The 16,194-nt window shown below is 56.6% G+C and overlaps 1 protein-coding gene across 10 annotated transcripts in view; it reads right to left on the reverse strand.

Moving 5' to 3' along the window:
- SOX13 (SRY-box transcription factor 13) overlaps positions 1 to 16,194 on the reverse strand; it is a 46,543-nt gene that overhangs the window by 2,307 nt on the left and 28,042 nt on the right. For 6 of the 10 annotated variants that reach the window (XM_035722254.1, XM_035722252.1, XM_035722253.1 and 3 more), the window contains 12 exons: positions 9,446 to 9,644; positions 8,212 to 8,323; positions 7,832 to 7,918; positions 6,396 to 6,616; positions 5,909 to 5,977; positions 5,445 to 5,559; positions 2,956 to 3,041; positions 2,567 to 2,729; positions 2,086 to 2,195; positions 1,830 to 1,926; positions 1,379 to 1,522; positions 235 to 451 (listed from right to left, as the gene is read on the reverse strand). In XM_035722254.1, the coding sequence (XP_035578147.1) occupies positions 235 to 451; positions 1,379 to 1,522; positions 1,830 to 1,926; positions 2,086 to 2,195; positions 2,567 to 2,729; positions 2,956 to 3,041; positions 5,445 to 5,559; positions 5,909 to 5,977; positions 6,396 to 6,616; positions 7,832 to 7,918; positions 8,212 to 8,323; positions 9,446 to 9,643 (1,619 nt within the window). In that variant the 5' untranslated portion in view covers position 9,644. Of the gene's footprint in view, positions 1 to 234; positions 452 to 1,378; positions 1,523 to 1,829; positions 1,927 to 2,085; positions 2,196 to 2,566; positions 2,730 to 2,955; positions 3,042 to 5,444; positions 5,560 to 5,908; positions 5,978 to 6,395; positions 6,617 to 7,831; positions 7,919 to 8,211; positions 8,324 to 9,445; positions 9,645 to 15,207; positions 15,554 to 16,194 lie in introns of those variants that run through there. The other 4 variants (XM_035722251.1, XM_035722249.1, XM_035722250.1 and 1 more) reach the window with 4 other exon arrangements.

The following is a 16,194-nucleotide window of genomic DNA, read 5'->3' on the forward strand; positions in this document are numbered from 1 at the left end:
TTTTCCTCCAGGTATACGTGGCCAGTGCCCCCCAGTCAGGTACAAACCGATACCCTACACCCCTGCAGCCCCACGGGTGCGCCCAGGGAGCCACACATGACACCCACGCACACGTGCACTCCAGGCCAGACAGCACCCCCGGAGACCCCGACGAAGGCTGCCACACACCACCATCAGCACGCACGGCGCAGGGACGTGAGCGTGGTCCCCACCACCCGGGGAGGCACGACTCACGGGGTCACGTAGCTCTGGCGGGCGTCCTGGCGCCGGGTCCTCATCAGCGCTTTGTACTCGCCCACCCGCAGCCGCTTGCCCTCCACGATGCAGGTGCGCTTGGGCCGGGGCTTGTACTTGTAGTCGGGGTACTTCTCCAGGTGCTGCCGGCTCAGCCTCGCCTGCTCCTCGTAGTACGGCTGCTTCTCCTGGTTGGTCATGGACTTCCAGCGGGAGCCTGGCCCAGCCCCCGGGGTGGGCGGTCAGTGCGGGCTTTTGCCCACCATCCCCAGCCCCCCTGCAGGCCCCAAGACTTGGGTCCCCAGGTGAGTCCATGAGGTGATCTATGTGCCGACATTTGGCAAGGACCTGACCCAACACAGGGGCTCGTTGGAGGTCCGTGGAGCAAATGAATGAATGAAGTTGGCATGTGTCTGGGTGTCTATACACTGAGCAACCACGTCCCGAACTACCCAGCAACTTCTGGGAGGCCTCTGGTCTGCATGATTTGCATAAACAAAAGAACAGCCAACCCCAGGCCTCCAACAACAGACAGCCCCCCCCCCCACCCCCCAGCCTCCTGCTTAAGACAAAATACCTTGTCAACTGTCTCGGTTGACAAGAGACAAGAGCCTCCATCTTGAAGACAACTGCCAACTTCTAGCCCCACCTGCCCTACATCCCTCCTTGACCTCCAGCCAGGACATAGAATTTTTTAAAAAAAACCTTTCTACTGGGGCAATGGCTGGCTCAGTCGGAAGAGCGTCTGACTCTTGTTTGTGAGTCTGAGCCCCATGTTGGGTGTAGAGATTAAATTAACGTTTTAAAAATTATATATATATATATATATAAAACCTTTCTAACAATAGCCCAAGAACACCAGTCCTTCCTTTTTCTTGCCAGAGCCAGAGTTCCAAGGGTCTGGACCAACAGCAGAATAGGTTAGGGAGAGACCAGGGGCTAAAGAATGCATGCACGCACACACGCCTGAGTTCTTAGGTGCAGGTGCTAACCAAAGAGCCCTACAATGATACAAAGACCCCAGGACCCAGCCTCCGCACATCCAGCCTGACCCCTGTACCCTAGACTCCTCTGAAGGTCATCATCCTGACAGCTGTCTCCTGGAGCCCGGAGAGCTCCCAGACACCCCACCACTGGCCCTTACCCAGGATCTTGCTGATGCTCGAGTTGTGCATGTCTGGGAAGGCTTGGAGGATCTTCCGCCGCTCGTCCTTGGCCCACACCATGAAGGCATTCATGGGCCTCTTGATGTGGCTGCTGCTGCGGGACTCAGGAAAGTGGCGGGAGCCTGGGGGACAGGGGTGGAGTCAGCCAGGCGGGGCGGCTCCTCTGGGGTAAGGAAGGAGAGGCCTCCGCGGCTGGCAGTCATCTCCTACTTGACCACTAGGGGGCGATGGCGGGGCTCCCACAGCCGCCAGTGGACAACCAACCAGCAGCACAGACCTCCGCAGAGGCCCAGCCGGGGGACTGTCGAGGGGATTCCAGAGACAGACTTTGGGAGAAAAAGCATCAGGGAGAGACACGACCTGACCCACCCTGGTCCCCGTGGGAAGCAGAGGCGGGCCCTCCTGCCCACCACAGACCGGGGTCCTCACCGTCCATGTCGCAGCCCAACATGGCTTCTTCCAGGGGATGCACACAACTCTCCTCCAGCCGCTCCTTGGCGGGGGACGTGTCCAGGCTGATGAGGTCCTGAGGATGACAGAGGAAATCTACATCGGCCTCTCTGCATCACCCCACTGCCCTCCCTCCACCCCTCCCTCTGGTGGCCTCAGACTTGAGTCTTCCACCCCAGCCGCCGTCTGTTGTCCGTGCCCTGCGCCCCGGTGCAGGGGAGTGGGGGGCCCATACCTTGCGGAAGGGAGTGTTGGGGGAGTTCTCTAACGCCCCACTGTGGCCATGCAGCAGCTGTCGAGCATCCTGAATGGCTTTGGTGACAGCGTCCCCTTCACCAAGGAAGCCTGTGGGAGAAGGGGGGAGGCTGAGGGTTCACAGAGGGGGTAACCCTCTTCACCGGGGTTGGCATCCCCTCTGCACTGCACATCCCCAAGGGGGCGCTGTTTACACTGGCTGTTTCCCCGTGTGCCAACAGACTGGAATGCAGACTCGCACTCCCTGAAATTGTGCAACTCCCGTGGCCTGGATCCCTGACGTGGGGGTGCCCAGTCAGATCTGGTGGGGGACAGGAGGTAAGGGAGCTTCTGAGGCACTAAGTGTGGTAACAAAGAGGCCAAAGACAGCAGGTCTGACCCTTGTTTTCCAGAAACCTGTAACCCATAGAAGGGAAGGACATGCCCACGGTCATAGGACGCCCTGCTGGCAGGAAGCTTACCCAGTGGCAGGCTGGGTGGGCTGGCCTGCAGGTCCCGCGTGGGGGCCCCATGGCTGGGGGGGCGGGGTCCACAGTTGTTCATCTTCAGGCTGGGGGAGCTGGAGGCATTGGGCAGCTCGGGGGCCTTGGGCTTGGCCGTGAGGTTCAGGGGCTGGGAGGGCTCCTGAGGGAGACCCAGAGATCAGAGGCCGAGAGAGACACCAAAGGAGACCCCCCCCCCCGACACACACACACACGGAGGGACAGAGGGGACACGTGGTAACAGCGAGAAAGACAGGCGTACCGGGAACAGACAAGGAGCCGGCAGGAACAGGTGAACAGGGACAGAGGGCCCCACCACCCGCGAGGCAGGCAGCCCCAGCCATCCCAGGCGAGGGGTAGGGCAGTACCTGCAGGGGGTGGTGGGCAGCCATGGCCCCGGGCCTCTTCACCACGGGGGCAGGGGGACTGTGCAGCAGCGGCAGGGGGTACTCCACTACGGAAAAGGCGGCAAGGAGAAAAGTCCTGGATGAGCACAGAACAGCAGACAGCCTGCTTGACGAGGTCCCAGCAGCATCAAGGGGACAGAAGCTCGAAGCTGGCCCAGTCGGCTTCCAGCCACGGCTTTCCCCAGCCCCAGAGTGCGAAGGCTTCCCATGCCCTCATCCCCCGCTGGTCCACATCTTCACCTTTTTCCTGCCCTTTCCAACCCACAGAACCTCGGGTTCCAACCCAATGGTGACCTGAAGCCAGGTACACCTCTGCTCACTCTACGGATACTTGTGTTCCATACCTACTACGTGCAGGGTATGAAAGCTGCTCCCTGCGTGTTAGCCCGTCTCCTGAAGTAGCTCACAATAATCCCTAGTGGGTGGCATACAACAGGTGCTTGGTACATCACCCCATTTTGCAGAGAAACGGAGACTACGCAGATGAAAAACGGGTTGCCCACATACATAGCTCAGAAATGGAAACAAGGACCTGTGAACCCAGGTCCTCGAGACTCCATAGCCCATCCTTTCCCCTTTATGTGGCACCCACCTTCTCCATTCTCCATCCTACCAGGCCCACCTCACTCGCCCTCAACCCAGCCCAGCAGCACGGAGCTGGCCGTTCAGGTGGAGAGCTAAGCCGCGGACACAAATCACTAACCACATGGCCAAGAGGGATACAGACTGCATGGGTAGCATGCCGGAGAACCTGGTTCCAGCTGGGGGCGCCGGAGCAGGCTTCCCGGGGAGAGCGGCAAGAGGTGGTGGGCTCGTGGCTATGGGCGGGCAGGCGGAGGGCGAGCACTGAGGTGAGACCCAAGGTGTGGAAAAGGAGACTGGCCGTGACAGGCAACCTTGGGAGTTTGTGGACTCCGTACTGTAGGCGACAGGGCACCATCTAGGGCTTGTGAGCTAAGGAGAGGCACTATGCACTCAGCTTGGGGAAGGGCCCTCTGGAAGCCTCTGGGCCCCGTGGTTGCTAGGATTCTGGAACCAACGAAGTGGGTGGCAGTCTGGCCAGTTGAGGTCTTCCACAGCTTGTTTCCTGCCTCCCTTGTCCAGAACGCATGGGCTCATGCACCCCAATGCCCCCACCAGGCCCTGCCCTCCTCACTCCAGCAGCCCTATTCACCTGGAGCTGCAGCGGGTTTGTGCTGCTGGCCTGCTCCCCCTTCCTAGTCTCCCTACCTCCCCAGGTGGAAACTTTCTGGAAGGCAGGACCTAACTTTTTCAGTCCTTTGCGCCACCCCCCCCCCATCCAGAGTGCCTGGTATAGAATGAGGCAGGAGCAGAGTCCGTGACCCACGAACTGTGCCCATAGCCCACAGGCCTTGGTGGCAGGCCCACAGGAACTCACCCGCCTGCTCTCACACACGGAACAGGGAGGGTGGACCAGAGGGGCTCGACCTAAAAGCTGTCCCCACTCCTGGGGCAGCTATGGGCAACGTGCCTGCCCTGTCCCACGACCCTTCACCAGGAACCCATGATCACGGACTACATACTCTAGCTGTGCTTCTGTCCCACCACCGCTGCCTGAGTGCAGGCTGTCATTGCTGTCCCCAGAAGTCCCTCAGCAGCCCCCCACCGGTCCCCGCTCCAGCTGGTACCCCGACCCTCTCTGTTCCCCATCACCCACAGTCGGTATGACAACACACCCTCCGTTCAATCGTTCAAGCATGTCTACATTCTACTAAATAAATTCCCTCGCCAGCCTGTCCCACGACCACCCAGTCATGTGCTCCCCTCAACTCCAACCCCCTGCAGCTTCTGGCCGCAGGCTCCAGGCCCTCTGCCTCAGACTGCCTTCCACCCTCAGCTCCCAGCTTCACCCTCCCAGTCTACCTCCTGGGCCCCAACTAATTTCTGACCTCCTTAGAAAGCTTCCCAGATTCCCCAGTTTCTGGCATCCTTTCTCCCTGCCCAGACCGTAAATTCCTGGAGCTCAGCGTCCATTTTTATCATCACCCCTCCCCCCACCCCGTGGCCACCTGACAACACAACGTCTGACAGGTGGTTGGTGCTCAGTCTGTGTTCGCTGAATTTCAGTGGCGGGGCAGAAGGGGCACGGTTGGGTTAGAGACAACAGTGAGAGTCTGGGAAATGTAGACACCTCAGTGAATGTCCAAGATGTTACTATTCTGGGCCACTAAAGGGACCAGAGCTGGGGACACTGCATCTAAAGTGGCCACATCCGCTTACGTCTGCCAAGTACTTCACGGTGTTCAAGTGCTATTGCTGTTCATTCTCCCAGTAAAGTTCAGAAAGAAGGGATTCTTCTTCCACTGGACAAATCCAGAAGCGAGGCCCAGGAAGGCCACATGGTAAAGGATTGCATGAGCACGGTCCGGGGCTCCTTCTGGGACCTTAGGACAGCCTCCGCTAGCTGCTGCACCCCCACCCACACTCACCTGGTTTGCAGGGGATGGGCTGAATGGGCAAGGCCAGCTGGGAATCGGGGGTGACAGGTAGAGGCTGGTGGCTTGGCGGGAAGGCCGGGATCATGACATAAGGCATGTTGACCTGCTGAGAGCAAAGAAACCCTGTGTGAGTCCCTGGGGGCCCACACAGCTCAGCCCAGGACACAGCGCGGGCATCCAGACACGGGAGGCATGCAGACCAGTACAGGACCAGTCTTCAAAAGGCTCCACCAGACCCCACATCACTTCCCACTACCTGCCCTCAGCTCAGCCCCAGTTGGGGATGAAGATACTCTGGCCCCTCCTTTAAAGCAGAGGAAGACAACGGGGGCACGGGACCAGAGCAGAAATGAGCCCCCTCCTCGGGGCCATGCCCAAGTGATTCTGCTTAATCCGCACCCCATCCCTCCATCCCTGGCATCACCCGCTGTGCCTCTGGCCACCCCCCTCTTTACCTGGATCTGCTGCTGGAGGAGGTTGATCTTATGTTGCTGCTGAATCAGCTGCTGCTGCTGTTTGGCGATCTGGCAGCAGGAAAGAGCAGGGAGAGGGGGGCACAGACATTAGCCCCAGTCCGGGGCCCACTGTGCCGTGCCCTCCCTACCAGTGCACACCATGCCCTGGGTGGGGCAAGCACCAGGACAGTCCACCTTCAGAGTACGGTCTCCCTTTGCAGGGAGCTCACGCTCCTCTGAGGCCGCGGCAGGAGGTGAGGCGAGTGCTCCCATGCAGAGCCCCGCAGGCCCCTTCCACTCCCTGGCCCCCCACAGGGCCGAGTCACAGCCAGCCTGGGGCCCCTGCCGACGGCCCCTCCCGGGCCTGCCCCCCTGCCCAGCCTCGCTCGGCCTGCACTACCAGGTCTGCCCCCGCAGTGCTCCCCTCCAGGCCCCGATAGACCCCCTCTCCCCTAGGCAAGGCAGCCGGACACCCAGCGGGACCTACCTGCTCCTGCTGCTGCCGGGCCAGCTCCATCTGCTGCTGCTGCTTCTCAAACAGCATGGCAGCCATGTTCTTCTGCTCCGAGTGCGCCGTCAGGAGCTGGTCCCGCAGCGTGGACAGTTGGTGGATCATGACCAGGAGCTGGAGCTCCTTCTCTGCCAGGCTCTCCTGGGTCCCTGCTCCACGATGAAACGGCCACCGGTGAGAACTGTTTTTCTGTCCATCTGTCCAGACACACATCCACCCACCCATCTGATGTTCATTGGGCAATTGCTACCTCCCAGGCCCCTGTTAGGGGCCGAGGGACGGAGGATGGAGACATGATCCTTGCCCCAGAGGGGGCTTGCTTGCTGTCTGACAACCACCTGCCCTACAAGGTCCCCATCCGCTACTTCCAGCCCCTGGAAATGTCGACAGTGGGACATCTCAGTCCCACACCGCTTCTCAGAGGTCCTCGAGTGCCCTGAGCCGCAGGGTCAGCGTGGATATCCCACAGGAGGTTGTCCCGGGGCTGTGGGACAAGTAACCAACTTCTCTGCACTTCGGTTTTTTTAGTCTATCAATGAGCACAAAAACGGTCCCTTCACAGGGGTGCTGTGAGGCTAAGATAATGAAGGTAAGGCTTAGTCCAGAATCTGGCACACGGCCCTCGCCCAAAACAGCCACTGCTTCCTGCCCTCCTGCTGAGCTCATGACAGATGCAGCGGGGCCAGGCTGCAGGCCACTTGCCTCAGAATCACTCAGGGAGCCTTTGATAAATACACAGACCCAGGCCCCCAGCCCCTGGGGTTCACATTCAGCAGGTGGAGTAGAGCCTGGGCATTGGTACGGTCTTAAAGCTCCCCCTGGGGGTGTGACCGACCACACTGGGAAAACAGCCACGCTCACGAACCAAGCAGCAGCCCTTGAATTCACTTAGTGAGGTCCCGGTGGCCTAGAATTAATTTTCAGCAGTGAAAGGGCATGTCCAGCTCATTTGATATAGTTAGATACAGTTAGATCTGGGAAGTGGCAGTGACCTGCCTGAGGTCACAAGGGTCCCTGTATGAGTTCAAATTCAGGTGCGCCTGGGTGGTTCAGTCGGTTGGGCGGGCTGCCTTTGGCTCAGGTCATGATCCTGGGGTCCTGAGATCGAGCCCCACATCAGGCTCCCTGCTCAGTGGAGAGCCTGCTTCTCCCTCTCCCTCTGCCTGCCACTCTGCCTACTTGTGCTCTATCTCTCTGTCAAATAAATAAAATCTTAAAAAAAAAAAAAAAAAGAGTCCAAATCCATACTCGTGGAATGGAAGTGATTCCCACCAGGACTCTCCTGCCAAGAGGCCAGGTAGGAGGGGACTAAGAGCCCCCCAGACTGCTGTACAGGTCCAGACCACATGGCCCGGCTGGGAGAAGGGAAAGGGTTCAGACATCCTCCCCTGCCGACCCACATGGGCCTTCACCTTTGACATCTTTGGTTTCCACAGAGCTCCTTCCCAGAAACCTCTCCTTCCAGTCACTGGACAGCAGCTTCTCGATGGCCGGCACGACTAGAAGATACCAAAGGGATGAAGAGCAGAAGTCCTAGCACCTCCCACCCCACGCCCGCCTCCGACCAGGGCAGACATCTTACCTTGCTTTTTTATTTTTTCCCCCCAAGATTTTATTTGAGAGCAAGAGAGAGAGAGTGTGCACGAGCAGGGGGCGGGGCAGAGGGAGCAGCAGACTCCCCACTGAGCAGGGAGCCCAATTCAGGACTCAATCCCAGGACCCTGGGATCACGACCCAAGCCGAAGGCAGACGCTTAACGACTGAGCCACCCAGGCACCCCTAGACATCTTACCTTCTTTTAAATGTTGGTTGAAGTCTAGCTTCTCCTGGCTTCCAGAGGCGGCCTCAGAAGCTCCCATTCTCTTGGGTTCCGGGGACCCATTGCTCTCAGGGGAGCTGCAATCCTACAATACGCACTGAATATCACTGTCACCCTCAAGGGAAGGGGGCAGACTGCAGGGGGAACCGAGTAGCCCGGGGACACACACCCAGCCCCCCAGGTAGGGCCCCCCCGCCACCTTCCCAACCTTTGCTCTGGCTTTGCTGGATATAGCGAAGGCACAAAAGGTTTGCAGACCAGAGACCTGGATTTCAGTCCCGGCTCAGTGACTCACGAGGCGCTTGATCCCACATGAGACTCTGAACTTCTCTGAACCTGACTTACTTCCCTCTTCTGAAAATGGAAATATTAACACCTCCCCTGTCAGGATTGTTGCTGGGATCAAGGAAGTGAATGCACGTGAGTGAGGTTCGCCGCCACAGTCGAGGCTATCGAGCTATTAATCATTACTTCCTTGCACACAGCCGTATCTGCAGCTGGGTGGGGGTCTCCTGGGACCCCCCCCCCCTCCTTAGGACACCACCACCCTCAATTCTCCTCACCAGAGTCCTCTCCATTCTTTAAGGCTTAATTCGGGGCCCTACTCCTCCAGAAGTCTCGCTCATCACTACCCCAACCCCCTAACCCCTTCCATAGACCCCTCCAGGCTGGATCCTTCCTCAGGGCCCTAAAATTCTCGTTTTCATTCATTTGGTTTTAGTTACATATTACCCTTTTTGCAGCTCTTGCATGGAATCAGGATTTTTAAGAACTGCAAGAATCCTTCCTGCTCATGTTCAGAACGCCTTCATCTTAAGGATGAGGAACTGTATTGTCTTTAACAGTGGTTGATCTCAGGCTTGGGTAATAAGGCTGATTTTCTCAAATCATATGGTAGATAAACTCTGAGCAGATATATCCTGTCTCTCCAACTAGTCCTCAGAGGTAAGGACTGGTCACACACGGGTGAGCAAGCACAGGAGTGAGGCCACGTACCACTCAGACAGGTGGCCTGACTGAACTTGGCAGCCCCTCCCCAGCCACCGAAGTCTTGCCCAAGACAGCCGGTGCTGCCTCCCGTCTGCCCAGCTTGGGAAGTGGCGTGCCCGCCCAGCCTCAAGGAGAGGCCAGGTATGGCACGTGGGTGTGGCCTATGGAGGCAAAGCGGGGACACTGACCCAGGAGCCCCGGGGAAAGTGCCGGGCACCTGGGCTGGAGCTTGGGAGTCAGCACCGTCCTGGGGAGCCCGGGCTGGGTCTCCGGGCTGGGGTTCAGCTGTGGTGGCCGAGCCCTGGAGGGCCTCATGGCAGGGCTCCTTCTTCCCTTCGGACTTGACGGTGCAGTTCACCATGGTGCCCACGCCATCTGGGGCCAGCTGGGCAGAGCCAGGGCTCCTCATGGACATCCTGAGGGAGAAGGAGCAGAGGGAAACCGATGGTGGATACGGTAACTCCACCCTCACCAAATGCAAACTTCCATTTGGAACCCACAGTGAAAAAAATAAAAAAATATTCTTCAGTCCTGTGCTTTTTTTTTTTTTCTTAAATGGGAAGGTCTACAGCCAACTGGGCCCAGCCTTCAGCAGGTCCTGCCTACTGCCATGTTGGAGCTGGTTGGCTGAATGGTCCACCAAAGGAGGGCAGAGATTATCAACTGGCAGTTTCTGAGCCCAGCAAAGTCAAAATCATATATATGTGTATCTGTGTGTGTGTTTGTAATTAGCTAACTAAAAATCACGAGGGCGCCTGGGTGGCTCAGTTGGTTAAGCGACTGCCTTCGGCTCAGGTCACGATCCTGGAGTCCCTGGATCGAGTCCCGCATCGGGCTCCCTGCTCGGCAGGGAGTCTGCTTCTCCCTCTGACCCTCCCCCCTCTCATGTGCTCTCTCTCTCATTCTGTCTCAAATAAATAAATAAAGTCTCTAAAGAAAAATAAAATAAAATAAAATAAAAATCACAAGACATCACATAATCTGGATTTGAACTTCTCTTGAAGTTGGTCTGGGGCAACAACTGGCTGGAATTAAGTAGAAGGTGCTCCTTATGGACAGGCCAGTTTTCCTCAGTCCCTACCACTCCCTACTGCTCCCCAAAAGGGGAACCAAGTGTCATCTACCCTATATATATATATATATATATATATATCCTTTTCTTCCTCTTAGAAAAAAAATAAAAGTGAACTTTTTTTTTATATTCATGTATCTACCAAAAGTAGGAAAATAACGGGCTGAGATGTAGGGCTTGAAGAAAGATGTTTTCCTTTAGCTAGCTAGAGTCCCTCATTTAGAGTCTCTCTCATTGGCCCCTGTAGGCATTTGCAATCCCTGCTGTAAGCAGCCTTTGCACCCACTGCTCCCATCACAGCCACCCCAGCACCCCCCCTCCCCGTGTCATCGTCACCACTGCCTGGGACACCAGGAGTAGCTAGGCAATCTAAGGATCCTGGGGGGCGAGTGCTGGTGGTCAAGCCAGGCTCCCAGCCAAAGCAGCAGTAGCCCCCAGCTCACCTGCTCCCCATCCAAAGTCACTGTGACAAGACCAGTAGGGACACCCAGCAGCAAGTTCTAGGTCCTACACGCGCTACGTGACCTTAGGTTAGTTACTGAACCTCTCCACACCTGTCTCCTCATCTGTAAAATGGGCAGTTCTGAGGACTAGGAATTGCTAAAATTTACCTGTTTAGAATGTTTCGCGGCACTAGTAAGCACCCCTTGTTAAAACACGGTAGAAATGCAGTCCCTACAAGGGACCCACAGTCCAAGCATGGCCTGGCGGCTTGCGTGGGAGTTAGTCAAGGGTCACTTGCAAATCAGAAACTCTGTGGATAGAGCAGGAATCTATTTTAACAAACCCTTCAGGTGATTCTGATACCCACTAGTTTGAGAAGCACTGTTAAATAAAAATTTAAACATTTTTGCACGGGCATTACATTTCGGGGGAGGGTGTAAGGTAAAAATCAGATATAGCAAAACATCCCTTAAAACTGAATTGCGGGTGTAGTATATTGTATATCATGTCAACTCCTTACAACACAATGTTTCTTGTAACATAAGGAGTGAGGCCATGTGCTGGATACAGGAGTCCATGTGCACTATTTTATATTAAACAACTGAACGGACATTATAGTTGAATAAGGTGTATTTGATTTGATGCCATCTAAACCAGAGCAGACCTCTCCCGCCACTTTCAAAAGGCGGGGTGCCCTGGAGACCAACATGGGACGCGGGACGGGCACTGCACGGTGAGGAGAGCGGGGCAGACCGGACCCGAAGAACGCTGGCCCGGGAGAAGAGGCTCCGGGGTCCGGCCCCGGGGTCCCCTCTCAACACGCAGGGGCCTGGCCAGTGTCCAGGAAGCGGGCGGCTCGGCCCATCCGGGCACAGGGAGGGGCGCCCCGCCAGGCCCCGGGCGGGGGTGGGGGGGGCGTGGGGGGGCGTAGGGGCGGGGCGGGCGGGGAGGGGGGTATTATCCCGAAGCTGAGGGCAGCAATTACATAACAAACAAACCCCGGGCTCAAGCTGTGAATTAATCAAACCGCTGAAAATAAAACCTTCCTCTCAGGAACTTCAGACAAAAGAAATGAAAACAACCAGGCTGGCTGGAAAATAAAAGGCAGCGGGGCTGAAAGGGGGACAAAAGGAAACCAGACAATAGGGTGTTGGACAAAGGCAATAAAGCCAGAGGAAGTGTGACAGGCGAACAATGCGGGCCTGTGCGCTTGTGATCCCCCGGCCGCTCCGCGCCACCTCGTCCCACACCCACCGCTCCGCCGGGCGTGGGCAGGCCACCAGGGCACCTCCTCACTCCCCACTCGGGTCCTAAGGGGTTTTCGCCTCCATCCTGTCCCCAACTTCAGGGCTTCCAGCGCCTACCTCAAAGCCTCTCTCCCATTGCAGCCCAAGACCCCGGCGGCGCAGCAGGGCGCACGGGAGCGGTCCGCGGGGCCCCGAGGCCCCAGTGGTCCGGGCCGCTGCGTCCCCAGGGCAACAGGCTGAGCCACCATCCACCCCCACCCCGGGCTGAAGGGGGAAGGCAGAGGAGGTGATTAACAGCCCCAATTAAGTCTAGGACTGCAATGCCCACCACCATGGCCACTCACCACCTGCGGTCACGGAGCTGGTAATCGGCCAGTTCCCGTGCAAATGGAAGTGTAAACTGCACCCCAGTTTCCAAGGCTTAGGATGAAAACCGGAATGTAACCTAGCTCATTAATAAATGGTTATTGATTATATGTTGAAATTACAATGTTTTGGATACATGGAGTTAAATAAAATACTGTTTTCACTTGTTTTCTTTTTACACTTCTTCATGCGGTTACTGGAGAATTTAAAATTACGCATGAGGCTTGCGTTGTATTTCTGTTGGAAAGTGCTGCATTAGGACATCTCCCTTTGAGCTCTGATGGCCTTTTTACCCACACTTAACCCCCAAGAGTACCTCCAGCTGGGCACTGGGGATTATCTTTATACTGGGGAGCTTGCCTCCTGGGGCTCCCAATGGTTCATCCTAGCCTCTGGCACAGCCCCCGCCCCCAACAAAGAAAAGGACTCCTAGTGGCCAGCCAAGCTGGCTTGGAGGTGTCTGTCTGTTCACCAGGGCGTGGTGCCCACCAAATAACCCTGCCAGATCCTGCTGCCCAGACGAGGCCCCTTCCATTTCCACAGGCGTCTGCCTCAACTTCGGGCACTGGGCCCTGGCTCTCGGTTGGTCTCTCGGGACCCATTTGCTGATGGAGAAGTAACAGCCTAGACCTGAGGGGCTCCTCCCAGGGTCTCACGTTTCGGGGGGTGGGGGGAAGAGCGTCCTTGGGCAGCTCCTTCCCTCCCTTCTGAGTTCCTAGAGCACAGGCCTCTGCCCAAAGAGCAGCCCCTTTCCCTGCCCCCAGAGATGGGAGTCCCTCGGAGAGGGTCAGTGCCAGGCTCTGGACCCTAACCATGCTGCTCTCTTCTCTGAGTGGAGAGCAAAAGCTGCATGTGATAAACTAAATGAGGAGAGAAAGGAGAACCAGGTGGCAGGTACGAAGTTGATATCAGAGCAGTCCCCGCTCTGCCACTCTGCAGCTGATGTCCCTGCACGGGTGGCTTCACCTCTGCAGGCTCTGTTGGTAGGACAAGGGGGTATTTGGGGGATGATGGTGGGTGGTCAAATTTTGGGTTCCCCAACCTGGATTCAAATTCCTGCTCTGATGTGTGTGACCTTAAGCAAGTTAATTAACTCTGAGCTTCTTCTGTCTCCTCATTTGTATAATGGGTATAAGAATCCCTATCTCACCAGTGCCCGTGACGATGAATTAACAGAGGGTATCCATTAAGTTGTCATATAGCCCAGGATGCTCCTAGAGTCAGGTGGTTGAGAGAAAAGTTATCGGGGGTGAGACAGACCTGGGCACGTCTAAAAGCCAACTCGATCCAATCAATTGCTGTGCCATCTGGAGCAAGTGACTTAACCTCTCTGAACTCATTTCCTCCTCAGTAAAATAAGAAAACCTAATAAAGGGATGAGTCTTCCACTAACACTCCAGACTTTATAATATGTGCCTGTCTTACATTCTTAGGACACCATAAACTTGGCCTTTGGGGTACACTTACCACAGTTGGAAAAGATACCCTTACATGCTTCATTAATCTCTGACTGGCCCAGTAGCGTGAGAACCCACCCACACCCCACGGCATTGTGGAAACATACCTGTTTTTGCTCATCAATGTAGCCCCCGAGTCTAGCACAGAGCCTGGAGCACAGCAGGGGCTCAATAAATAGTCATACAATAATCCAAGTATAATACAGTTTGGCAAAATAGCACAAGGCAGATCTGGGCACATAATAAAGAAACAGCTACTACAAATCTTCCTCGACTTATGATGGGGTTATGTCCCAAAAAACCCATCGTGAGTTGAAAATATCGTTAAGCCGAAAATGCATGTACTCCACCTAACCCACCCAACGGCTCGGGCTTAGCCTAGCCCACCTTGAACGCGAACACTTACGCTAGCCTACAGTGGGCAAGATCATCTAAACCAAGCCTATCGTATAAAAGTGTTGAGTATCTCATGTAATTTACCGAATACTGTCCTGAACGTGGAAGACAGGCACAGTCACTGTGTGTCTCGTGGCTGCCTTGGAGCCACCGCCGCCCAGCATCACGAGGGAGCACTGTACCACGTAACCGCCAGCCCGGGAAAAGATCAAAATTCCAAGTATGGTTTCTACTGAATGCGTATGGCTTCCTGACCATCACAGAGTCAAAAAACCGTAAGTTGAACCATCATCAGTCAGACCCTGTCTGTTATTACGCACCAGAAGCTGCTCTCTGCGGCACACTGCCCACACCCACCCGGACTCAGCCGACTCTTCCTTCCATCTAAGCTCTTCCTAGGAGCGACTTAAACCCCCCACCACCAAAGCCAGTCCATTTCCCTTTGCCTTTACCTTCCCACACCTTTTGGAGCCTATTGGAGTCTTCCCTGAAGTCTCTTCTTTTCCGAGACTAAAAAACCCCTCACATTCCTTTACCCTTTCCTCAAAAAGCATGCTCCATGCTTCCCTTACCCACGTGGTTTCTCAGGAGGCTTGAGGTCAGCAGCCACACCTGCCCCTCTCTCCAGAGGCGTAGAAGCCCAAGGACCCCGGGCGCACAGGAGCTCTGAGTTACTGGGCTCCCCCAGCTCCCCCCAGGTCCTGGTCAGAGGCCACAAGCCCACGGGACACTGGGGTCAGCCGCCCAGCCAGGTGGACGTGCTACTGGGAACCCCGTCTTCTCCCTCTTGCCCAGCCTTACTCGTATTTTATAAATGGAGAAACTGAGGCCCAGGGAGGACCAGTTTCAACAGTCCTGCTTCAGAGCTAGAGGCAGAACATGGGGACACGGAACCAGCTGGGCTACGGATCAGCACTCCTGCTCTGCCCGCCCTTCCCTTCTAGGGTGCCCACTCCCCAGGCCCCCTGCCGCCTTCCTTCTTGGCCTTATCTCTCACCTGAGCATCCGTAAGAGGCAAAGGCCTCATAGGGGGATAAGGTTCAAGCCATCCTCACCCCTGATGGGGCAGAGCCTTGAGTCTGTGAGCTGGTGGCAGAGAGGCCCCAGGCCCCCCAAACCCTGTGCCCAGCACAAGGCACAGAGAGGCACCAGCGGCTCCGAACACAGCTCTTCCAGGGCAAAGCTGACTGCAGGTGCGGGTCCTCTCCCTTTTCTCCTCCCCGCAGCCAACCCTCTCCTGGGCCCTCGGACCCCCACCCACAGGCGCACGCGCACAGACCCCCTTCTACCCAAAACAGATCACCAGCCGCTTCCTCTCCCAATCAGCCAACGACCTGGCCCAGCTGGACTGGAATCAAAGAAGTTTTCACCCTTAGCCCTTCCTCCCTCTATAACGACAGCCCCCTCCCCCCCCCCAAATATCTAGATGCAGATACAGATAGAGATAAATTCCAGTCATCGGAGCATGACGGGTGACTCAGACCCTGGGGTACAGGAAGACAGCCTGAGCAGACAGGCAGACCCCCCGAGGAGGGCCATGACCACACTTCCCCACAGGGCCCACACCAAACGTACACTCTACTGCAGGCTCCCACTCCCAGGCTTGCCGAGTGGGTGATGCCAAAGGGCACCGCCAGGGAGAGAGAGCCCCACGGCGGGGGTGGGGCAGGGCCTGAGTCCCTGGGGAATGTCACTTCCTCTCAAAGCCCCAGAGGGTGGCGAGCCTCAGGCAGCCCCGAACAATAGCCCGAGGCGTGGGTGCCCAGAACGGTGCCCCGGTGCCACATCCTGCCATTCTTCTCCCAGGCCGCACCCTGCCACCCTTCCTGGCTACGCCCGATCCTATCTCTGATGTTTACTCAGCGCTGGGAGCTGGACTGGCTACAGGCTTGGGGAAAAGCTTTCCTGAGAGGCCCCTCTCACCCTCTCCAGCCTCTGCGGGCCCCAGGGGTACCCGATACAGGGTGTGTGCTGGTCTGGTCTA

This window comes from Zalophus californianus, chromosome 10 (assembly GCF_009762305.2).
Source record: "Zalophus californianus isolate mZalCal1 chromosome 10, mZalCal1.pri.v2, whole genome shotgun sequence".
Lineage (NCBI taxonomy): Eukaryota > Metazoa > Chordata > Mammalia > Carnivora > Otariidae > Zalophus > Zalophus californianus.